The sequence below is a fragment of the Odocoileus virginianus genome, chromosome 4 (assembly GCF_023699985.2).
Source record: "Odocoileus virginianus isolate 20LAN1187 ecotype Illinois chromosome 4, Ovbor_1.2, whole genome shotgun sequence".
In the NCBI taxonomy this organism is placed as follows: Eukaryota; Metazoa; Chordata; class Mammalia; order Artiodactyla; family Cervidae; genus Odocoileus; species Odocoileus virginianus.
Genome location: NC_069677.1, coordinates 431,380 through 442,595, shown reverse-complemented (window position 1 = coordinate 442,595; position 11,216 = coordinate 431,380). Strand labels below are relative to the sequence as shown.

The following is an 11,216-nucleotide window of genomic DNA, read 5'->3' as shown; positions in this document are numbered from 1 at the left end:
TTTTGTTGCAATGGTGAATGGTATTGTTTCCTTAATTTCTCTTTCTGTTTTCTCATTGTTAGTGTATAGGAATGCAAGAGATTTTTGTGTGTTAACTTTATATCCTGCAACTTAACTATATTCGTTGATTAGCTCTAGTAATTTTCTGGTAGAGTCTTTAGGGTTTTCTATGTAGAGGATCATGTCATCTGCAAACAGAGAGAGTTTCACTTCTTCTTTTCCTATCTGGATTCCTTTTACTTTTTTTCTGCTCTGATTGCTGTGGGCAACATTCCAAAACTATGTTGAATAGTAGTGGTGAGAGTGGGCACCCTTGTCTTATTCCTGATTTTAGGGGAAATGCTTTCAATTTTTCAGCATTGAGGGTAATGCTTGCTGTGGGTTTGTCATATATAGCTTTTATTATGTTGAGGTATGCTCCTTCTATTCCTGCTTTCTGGAGAGTTTTTATCATAAATGGATGTTGAATTTTGTCAAAGGCTTTTTCTGCATCTATTGAGATAATCATATGGTTTTTATCTTTCAATTTGTTAATGTGCTGTATCACATTGATTGATTTGTGGATATTAAAGAATCCTTGCATTCCTGGGATAAAGCCCACTTGGTCATGGTGTATGATTTTTTTTAATATGTTGTTGGATTCTGTTTGCTAGAATTTTGTTAAGGATTTTTTCTTCTATGTTCATCAGTGATATTGGCCTGTAGCTTTCTTTTCTTGTGGCATCTTTGTCTGGTTTTGGAATTAGGGTGATGGTGGCCTCATAGAATGAGTTTGGAAGTTTACCTTCTTCTGCAATTTTCTGGAAGAGTTTGAGTAAGATAGGTGTTAGTTCTTCTCTAAATTTTTGGTAGAATTTAGCTGTGAAGCCATCTGGTCCTGGACTTTTGTTTGCTGTAGGATTTCTGTTTACAGTTTTTATTTCCTTGCTTGTGATGGGTTTGCTAAGATCTTCTATTTCTTTCTGGTTCAGTTTTGGAAAGTTATACTTCTCTAAGAACTTGTCCATTTCTTCCAAGTTGTCCATTTTATTGGCATAGAGCTGCTGGTAGTTGTCTCTTATGATCCTTTGTATTTCAGTGTTGTCTGTTGTGATCTCTCCATTTTCATTTCTAATTTTGTTGATTTGGTTCTTCTCCCATTGTTTCTTAATGAGTCTTGCTAATGGTTTGTCAATTTTGTTTATCTTTTCAAAAAACCAGCTTTTATCTTTGTTGATATTTGCTATGGTCTCTTTAGTTTCTTTTGCATTTATTTCTGCCCTAATTTTAAAGATTTCTTTCCTTCTACTAACCCTGGGGTTCTTCATTTCTTCCTTCTCTAATTGCTTTAGGTGTAGAGTTAGGTTATTTGTTTGACTTTTTTCTTATTTCTTGAGGTAGGCCGGTAATGCTATGAACCCTCCCCTTAGCACTGCTTTTACAGGGTCCCATAGGTTTTGGGTTGTTGTGTTTTCATTTTCATTCATTTCCATGCATATTTTGATTTCTTTTTTTTCATTTCTGCTATGATTTGTTGGTTATTGAGAAGCGTGTTGTTTAGCCTCCATATGTTTCAATTTTTAATAATTTTTTTCCTGTAATTGAGATCTAATCTTACTGCACTGTGGTCAGAAAAGATGACTGGAATGATTTCAACTTTTTTGAATTTACCAAGGCTAGATTTATGGCCCAGGATGTGATCTATTCTGGAGAAGGTTCCATGTGGACTTGAGAAAAAGGTGAAATTGATTGTTTTGGGGTGAAATGTCCTATAGATGTCAATTAGGTCTAGCTGGTCCATTGTGTCCTTTAAAGTTTGTGTTTCCTTGTTAATTTTCTGTTTAGTTGATCTATCCATAGTTGTGAGTGGGGTATTAAAATCTCCCACTATTATTGTGTTACTATTAATTTCTTCTTTCATACTCGTTAGCGTTTGCCTTACGTATTGCGGTGCTCCTATGTTGGGTGCATATATATTTATAATTGTTATATCTTCTTCTTGGATTGATCCTTTGATCATTATGTAGTGTCCATCTTTGTCTCTTCACAGCCTTTATTTGAAAGTCTATTTTATCTGATATGAGTATTGTGACTCCTGCTTTCTTTTGGTCTCCGTTTGTGTGAAATATTTTTTTCCAGCCCTTCACTTTTAGTGTGTATGTGTCCCTTGTTTTGAGGTGGGTCTCTTGTAGACAGCATATATAGGGGTCTTGTTTTTGTATCCATTCAGCCAGCCTTTGTCTTTTGGTTGGGGCATTCAACCCATTTACATTTAAGGTAATTATTGATAGGTATGGTCCCGTTGTCATTTACTTTTTTGTTTTGGGTTCATGTTTATACCACCTTTCTGTGTTCCCTGTCTAGAGAAGATCCTTTAGCATTTGTTGAAGAGCTGGTTTGGTGGTGCTGAATTCTCTCAGCTTTTGCTTGTCTGTAAAGCTTTTGAGTTCTCTTCATATCTGAATGAGATCTTCACTGGGTACAGTAATCTAGGTTGTAGGTTATTCTCTTTCATTACTCCAAGTATGTCTTGCTATTCCCTTCTGGCCTGAAGAGTTTCTATTGATAGATCAGCTGTTCTCCTTATGGGAATCCCTTTGTGTGTTATTTGTTGTTTCTCCCTTGCTGCTTTTAATATTTGTTCTTTGTGTTTGATCTTTGTTAATTTGATTAATATGTGTCTTGGGGTGTTTCGCCTTGGGTTTATCCTGTTTGGGACTCTCTGGGTTTCTTGGACTTGGTTGGTTGTTTCCTTTTCCACTTTGGGGAAGTTTTCAGCTATTATCTCCTGGAGTAACTTCTCATGGCCTTTCTTTTTGTCTTCTTCTTCTGGGGCTCCTATGATTCGAATGTTGGGGTGTTTCACATTGTCCCAGAGGTCCCTGAGGCTGTCCTCATTTCTTTTGATTCTTTTTTCTTTTTTACTCTGCTTCATTTATTTCCAGCATGTTATCTTCTACCTCACTTATCCTATCTTCTGTCTCTGTTATTCTACTCATGGTTCCCTCCACAGTGTTTTTGATCTCATTTATTGCATTATTCATTTTTAATAGACTCTTTTGTATTTCTTCTAGGTCCTTGTTAAACATTTCTTGCATCGTCTCAATCTTTGTCTCCAGGCTATTTATTTGTAACTCCATTTTGTTTTCAAGATTTTGGATCTTTTTTATTATCATTATTCTAAATTTTTTTCAGGTAGTTTCCCTATCTCCTCCTCTTTTGTTTGGCTTGGTGGGCATTTTTCATGTTCCTTTACATGTTGGGTATTTCTCTGACTTTTCATCTTGTTTAGATTGCTGTGTCTGGAGTGGGCTTTCTGTATTCTGGTGGTCTGTGGTTCTTTTTTATTGTGGAGATTTTACCCAGTGGGTGGGGTTGGACGATTGATTTGTCAAGGTTTCCTGGTTAGGGAAGCTTGTGTCAGTGTTTTGGTGCATGGAAATAGATTTCTTCTCTCTGGAGTGCAATGAAGTGTCCAGTAATGAGTTTTGCGATGGGTCTATGTGTTAGGTGTGACTTTGGACAGCCTGTATGTTGAGACTCAGGTCTATGTTTCTCTGTTGCTAAAGAATTTGCGTGGTATGTCTTGTTCTGGAGCTTACTGGCTCTTGGGTGGTGGTTGGTTTTGGTGTAGGTATGGAGGCTTTTGGATGGCCTCTTATTCCTTAATGTTCCATGTGGTCAGGAGTTTTCTGGTTTTCTCAGGTTTGGGGCTTAAGTCTCTTGCCTCTGGATTTCAGTTTTATTCTTCCAATAGTCTCAAGACTTCTCCAACTATACAGCACTGATAATGAAACTTCTAGGTTAATGGTGAAAAGATTCTCCACCGTGAGGGACAACCAGAGAGGTTCACAGAGTTACACGAAGAATAGGAAAGGCAGGAAGGAGATAGAGATGAGCAGAAGGAGAGAAAGGGGGACTCAAGAGGAGAGAGATCTATGCAGTTATCTGTTCCCAAAGTGCTCCCCGTAGCCCAGACACCCACAAAAATTCACAGAATTGGATTGGGAAGAGAAGGGGAAAGGAGGAAATAGAGGTGTTCTGAGGTAGAAAACAGAGACTCAAAAGTGGGAGAGTAATCAACACACTCCTGAATAGAAATGGGAACTGAATATTGGATTCTTAAATGTCCAAAATTGATATCACATACTGAAAAACAAAGATTAAAAATCTGGCATAAAGGTTAGACTCTTTGAAATACAATATTTAAAAACATAAACAAAAAAAATTTAGAAATATATATGAAGTTCAGTTTAAAAATACGGCTTCTCTCTTTTTTTTTTTGCAAGGTTATAGTGAATTGAAAATGAAAATTAAGGAATAATAGAGGAGTATTAGAGGACTTTAAAAGGAAATAGGAGAGAAAAACAAGAAAAAGAAAAAAAAAGAAAGAAGAAAAAAAAAAGAAAAAGAAAAAAATTTTTTTCCCCTAATTAAAAAAATCATAAAAATATACGAAAAAGAATGTTGAGGAGTAATGGGGGAGTAATAGGGAATTGTAAAAGAAAATAAAAGAGAAAAAAAAAGACAAAGAAAAAAAAAGGAAAGAGAGGAAAGAGAAGAAAAAATATTTTTTTTTAAATTTAACAAAAAATATACATATATACTAGACTTTCTCTAGAGCTGTTGCGGTCAGTGTAGGTTCAGTTCAATTTCAGATAGCGCCTCTTTCCAGCTTACACTTCTCGATATCTATAGGCCCCTTCCGGTGTAGTCGGTGTTACCTTCAGGGATTTTAATCTGTTGCTCCGGTCCTTTCCGAAGCGGTTCCCTTTGTTTATTTGGCTTCTGTTTGCCGTCTCTTCGGTGTCTAATTTCCGCCCTGACACAGGCGGGCAGAGGTGATCTCTTATTTAAGTTCGCTAGTTCAGTTCAGTCCTGCTAGGGGGAGGGCGGGGCGCTGCAGACAGATATCGCTGTGTGTTGATAGCACTCACCGTGTTCCGGCCACACTGGGTTTGCCCCGTACAGAGGTGTCTGTGCTTTCCCCGTCTACACTGCTCAGGCTCCCGGCTGCTCTATATGGATCGGGCCCTGCGTTGATTGTGGTTCCAGTTTTCGTGTACTCCACAAAAGCGTGGATTCGGTTGTGCCTGCGTTTTGTGCCTTCCCAGGCCTGAGTGGTTCAGGCAGCCAGGGGCTTGGGCGCACTCTCCCCAGATGGCGGCACGCCTTTTCCCTCCACGGTCTCAGCGCGTGCCGCTGGTTGGGTACCTGTGGCTTCGTTTGTTCTCAGATAGACACCGGAGGCCTGTTTACAGTGTGGGAGGGGGTGGCTTCTCTGGGGCTGAGTTTGCCCCTTTCACTTCCCCCCTGCCTCCTACCTCCAGCGGGGATGGGGCGGCTCTTCTCTGGAGTTTCTCAGTCCCTTTGTTTTGCGAACCGCTGGCAGTGTGTTCAGGCAGGTTAATTTTCTCCCTTGCTACCCCACAGTTTAAAAGAGCTCCCTCCGATTGCTCTCAGGGCCTTCGGGCCGGTCCTTACCCTAAGCAATGCCACCCGCTCCTCTCCATTCCGCCCCTACTTGTTGGTGGCAGGTGCGGGCGTCTGGGTACTTTTCTGCTGGGAGTTGCTTTTAGGGGGACCCGCCATTGCGAGGGTTTCCTGGTGATTGGAAACTTCCTTTATTAAGACTTCCTTCCTGGGATGGGACTCCATCCCTAGCTCTTTTGCCTCCCTTTTTATCTTTTATATTTTGTCCTACCTCCCTTCGAAGACAATGGGTTGCTTTTCTGGGCATCTGATGTTCTCTGATAGCAATCAAAAGTTGTTTTGTGAAATTTGTTCAGCGTTCAATTGTTTTTTCAATGAATTTGTAGGAGAGAAAGTGGTCTCCCCGTCCTAGTCCTCTGCCAGCTTGGCTCCTCACCCAGTCTTTATCTTGAAGACTTTATTTTTATTAATATAGGTTCTCCAGCTTTTTTGTCCTGTTTGCATGGTTTATATTTTTCTATCCTTTACTTTCAACTTGTGTTTATCTTTATTTTAAAGTTGATTTTTGTAGACCTCATATAATTGGAATTTGCTTTTTTATCCTTTCTGATAATCTTTGCTTTTGTCTCAATATAGAATATAGTTGTTAATATGATAAAATTTACACCCATCATTTTACTATTTGTGTTCTCTTTGTCCCCTCTGTTTATTGTTCCTTTGTTTCTTCTTTCCTGCCTTCTTTTGAGTTAACTAATATTTTTAAGAACACCATTTAAACTAATCTATTGACTTTTTTTTTTTTTGCCTATACTACTTTGCATTATCCGTTTTTAGTATTTGATTTAAGGATAAATTTCCCTTTCATCTCCCCACAACACCTTCTCTAGGAAACTTCAAGTATACTGCTGTTTCATATGTTTGCCTATTCTAGAAACTATATATGTATGAAATCATATATGTGGTCTTTTGTGATTGGCTTACCAAAATGCTTTCAAGATCCTTCTATGCTATAGTGTGTATCACTACATCACTTTTTATTGCCTGACAATATTCCATGGTAAGAGTATACCACATTTTACTTACCCACTCATCAGTTAATGGGCATTTAGATTGTTTCCACTTTTGGGCTATTACGAACAACTCTCCTACAAATGTTTGAATACAAACTTCTGTGGATGTATGTTTTCATTTCTTCTGGAGATAGAGCTTAAGTAGAATTGCTGGGTCATATGGTAACTCTACATTTTTTTTTAAAGAACTTACAAATTATTTTCCAAAGTGAATGAACAATGTAAAATTTTCACCAGAGACTTGTTAAAGATTCAATTTCTTCATATCCTCACCAACATGTGTTATTTTCTACCTCTCTGACTACAGCTACCTGTGTGGGGATGAAATAACATCTTATTGTGGTTTTTATTTGTATTTCTTTAAAGATTAACAATATTAAGGATCTTTTCATGTGTTTATGTGATGATGTGATATTTTTATATCTTCTCTGGAGAACTATCTATTCAATAGTTTGTTTTTTTTTTGCTCAATTTTAAATTGGATTATTTACTTTTTATATGATTTATTCATAAAAGCCCTTTAGGGGCTTCCCTGATGCCTCAATGGTAAAGACTCTGCCTGCAATGCAGGAGACTTGGGAGACTCAAGTTCGATCCATGGGTTGGGAAGATTTCCCTGGAGGAGGAAATTTTCCCAGTTTTCCATTGGGAAATCCCATAGACAGAAGAGCCTGTCAGGATGGAGTCACAACAGTTGGCATGACTGAACATGCACAGATTTATGTATGTCAGATATAAATCTCTTATTAAGTATGTGATTTACAAATGTTTTTACTCATTTTGTGGGTTGTCTTTTCACTTTCTCAATAGTGTTATTTGAGTACAAGACTTCTTTGTTTTGATATACAATTTATCTACTTTTCCCTTTTTCACTTATGCTTTTCTGCATCATATCTAAGAAGACTTTACCTAATCCAAATACTTACTCCTATTTTTTTCTTTTATGAGTTTTATACTTTTAACTCTTACATCTAGGTCTATGATTAATATTGAGTTAACTTTTTTATTCTTTTGCAAGTAGATATCCGATTGCTCCAGCACCATTTGTTGAAAAGACTGTTTTTCTCCATTGAATGATCTTGACCCTTTGTTGAAAATCAGTTGACCAGAGACACATTGGTTTATGTCTAGACTTTAAATTTTATTTCATTGCTTTACAGGTCTATCCTTATGTCAATATCACAAGGTCCTAATAAATATAGTAGATTTTTAAATAAGTAAATGTGAGTCCTCCAACTTTGTAATTTTAAAAGGTCATTTTGACTATTCAGAATCTTTTGCATTTTCATAGTTTAACATCAACTTGTCAATTTTTGCAAACAAACCCAGTTGAGATTTTGATAGAGGTTGAATCTAATTTGCAGATTAATTTGAGGAGTGTTGGCATCTTAACAATATTGAGTCTTCTGATTCTTGAATATGAATGTCTTTCATTTATTTAAGTCTTAATTTCTTTCAACTGTGTTTTGTATTTTTAGAATGAAAATTTTACACTTCTCTTCTAAAGTTTTTTCCTAATGTATTTTATTCTTTTTGATGCTATGGTAAATGGAATTGTTTTTTAAACTTTTTATTGCAAGTATATGAAAATATGATTTTTAGGCATTAATCTTGTATTCTGCAAACTTGCTGAAATTATTAGTTGAAATGTTTTTTTAATGGATTCCTTAGTATTTTCTATGTACATGATTATGCCATCTTCAAATAGAAATAGTTTTACTTCTTTCTTTGTGTGTATGTGTTAAGTTGCCTCAGTTGTGTCTGACTCTTTGTGACCCCTAGGGCCCCCTAGGCTCCTCTGTCAGTGGGATTCTCCACGCAGCAGTACTGGAGTGGATTGGCATGCCCTCCTCCAGAGGATTTTCCTGACCCAGGAGTCAAAACCATGTCTCATGCCTCCTGCATTGGCAGGCAGGTTCTTTACCACTAGTGCCACCTGGGAAGCTCACTTCTTTCTTTACAATTACTATTATGTTTTTATTTACTTTTTCTTGCCTAATTGTCTGTATGGAAATTCCAAAATGATATTGAATAGAAGAGGCAAGAGAGGACATCCTTGTCTTGTTCCTGATTTTAGGAAGAAAGCATCTAGCCTTTGATAATTAAGACTGACTTAGAAATGGTTTTTTCATAATATCTGTTTTATCAGATTGAGGTGTTCACTTCTATCCATAGTTTGTTGAGTGTTTTTATTATGAAAGTGTGTTGTCAAAGACTTTTGCTGCATCAATTGAAATGATTATATGGTGTGGTTTTGTCTTGTAATACATTAATTGATTTTCATATGTTGATCTGTCCTTATATTCCTAAGTAAATCCCACTTGATTATGGTATATAATACTTTTAATATGCTACTGGATTCTAATATATATGTGTTAATCTTTTTTATATTGCCCCACCAGCTGTTGAAGTTCTATTATTTTTAATCTGTTCTTTATGTTACTGGTTGGAGGACTTTCATTTGTCTAGCTTTAAGTTGGGTGGTCCTTTATCCATTTTTATCCTGATGAAACTAATCCATCCACTGAATTTTAATTTCTGATTTGGTATTTTTTAAATTCCACTTGTTTATAAATAATGTTTTATATCTGTACATCCTGATGTTTTATTTAATACTGTTGAATGTTTCTTTTGGTACTTCAACACAATTAAGATAAATGGATGGATGACTGTATAGAGATGTGATACACACACATATTTATACAATGGACTATTTTACTATTGCTATTACTGAGGCATAAAAAATAAAATCTTGCCACTAACAACAATATAGATGGACCTAGAGGATGTTATGCTAAGTGAAATAAGTCAGACAGAAAGAAAAATATATCATTCTAGATATTTTTAATGAAAGTACCATATGTTTTCATTACTTAACATTTGCCTGAAGTGCCACCCTTAGGAAAAGGCATTTAGTTATGATGTTAATGATTGATTCTCTCTCATCAAAACTTAGTAAGAGACAAAACTTCATTTATCATTTCATTTCTATCCTGAGGAGTATGAATTATAAGATAAATCTGACAGTCTCTATGATGAAAGACTAGAACACTGTCTTTGTCTTTTAATTCAGATTCTGTTTTCTCATCAGTTTGTTTCATAGATATCAAATCTTCTGAATTAATTTTCATGACACTTAAAAAAATCATCATACATATAATACATGTTATTTTCCTAATGATACATAACACAGGAAGAAGTTGGTTAATCATTGGATGGATTTAATACTATACTTTATATATTTCATGAATGTTATTTCTGGAAGTCTAATATTTCTGGAAGAAGACCACTTGCAAAGTAAATTTCAAGTACAACTTCATGTAGTATGCTGCGAATAAATTTTAACACATGAAGTATTTATAAAGTTTTTCTTTTATTATTCTGTTTGTGTGTTTATGTATGTATTTCCAGTTAAAATTTCACTATCAATACTAGTAGTTATAAAAGCTGTGCTCCCTTGCCCTCCTGTGCTGTGGACAAGTGTGCTGCTAGCAACATGGGAAGTAGTCCTCAGAGACAAGCCACCCTGCTTCAGAGCCTTTAGGCATGATACGAATCAGACCATAGGAGGAAACTGTACTGACAAGAGAATAACCTGGGCCTCCAGACCTAACGAGAATCTTGCCCTTCAGATCTATCCAGTGGTCATCACTCATGATGGGAATTACACGTGTCAAATAGTAACAAGTGATGGGAATTTCCATCATGAGTATCACCTCCAAGTGTTAGGTAAGGAACATCATATATTGACGTGTTTCAGATAAACAGATTTGGGACTGAAACAAGTCTCTGTCTAAATTCCATGTCACATGTGTTAAGACTGAAGCATTTCCCCTACAATTCTGCAAGGGCCCCTGAGGTGTCCCTGGTTCCAATTGAAAAGGGAACTGCAGTGTGCAAGAAAGTTTCAGAGAAGCTTGCTGCACAGATCTCCTGGACCCCAGAGGGAGATTGTGTCACTGAGCAAGAACCTTAATGGGGCAGTGGCACAGTGACCGTTCAGAGTACATGTCCTGGAAGGGCTGACATGTGCTTGCTCTGTCCTGCTTTGTCTCCCACTTGACTGGCATCAAGAGTCTGTCCATGGAATTGGATCAAGGCAAGTGCCTATTTCTTTAGAGTAGTGAACTTGATGCTCAATATTTTCTTTCACAGAAGACTGTGAGTAACCAAGCAGAAAATAAGAAAGCTTATACTCCTAATTTGAAGATACTTTTAAACATGTAAATGGATAATGTACTAGTATGCTAGAGAAATTGTCTTCCTTTGTCAGATTGAGTACTGACTTTGTACTAGGCACCATATTAACTACATATATTAGTTTACTTAACACTGTTGTTGTTGTTCAGTCACTAAAGCATGTCTCACTCTTTGTGATCCCATGGATTGCAGCATGCCAGGCTCCTCTGTCCTTCACTATCTCCCAGAGTTTGCGCAAACTCATGTGCATTGAGTCGGTGGTGCTATCTAACCATCTCATTCTCTGCCACCCTCCTCTCCTTTTGCCATCAGTCTTTCCCAGCATCAGGGTCTTTTCTAATGAGTCAGCTCTTTGCATCAGGTGGCCAAAATATTGAACTTCAGCTTCAGTCCTTCCAATGAATATTCAGGGTTGATTTCCTTTAGAATTGACTGGTTTGATCTCCTTGCTGTCCAAGGGAATCTCAATAGTCTTCTCCAGCACCACAATTTGAAAGCATCAATTCTTCAGCACTGAGCCTTCTTTAGGGATCC

The 11,216-nt window shown here is 36.9% G+C and overlaps 1 protein-coding gene across 1 annotated transcript; it reads left to right on the top strand.

Moving 5' to 3' along the window:
• The first annotated feature begins 5,139 nt into the window (after nucleotides 1-5,139).
• LOC110125151 (cell surface glycoprotein CD200 receptor 1-like) lies at nucleotides 5,140-10,246 on the top strand. Its single transcript, XM_070465914.1, has 3 exons — nucleotides 5,140-5,189; nucleotides 5,443-5,516; nucleotides 9,894-10,246. The coding sequence occupies exons 1-3, from the start codon at nucleotides 5,140-5,142 to the stop codon at nucleotides 10,244-10,246; spliced, it is 477 nt and encodes a 158-aa protein (XP_070322015.1).
• Nucleotides 10,247-11,216: the final 970 nt, after the last annotated feature.

Coding starts and splice junctions, on each gene's coding strand:
- LOC110125151 (XM_070465914.1), top strand. CDS start 5,140: ATGGCGGCACGCCTTTTCCCTCCACGGTCTCAGCGCGTGCCGCTGGTT. Junction 5,190..5,442: donor CAGCGCGTGCCGCTGGTTGG/GTACCTGTGGCT, acceptor GATTGCTCTCAG/GGCCTTCGGGCCGGTCCTTA. Junction 5,517..9,893: donor CCCCTACTTGTTGGTGGCAG/GTGCGGGCGTCT, acceptor ATGTATTTCCAG/TTAAAATTTCACTATCAATA.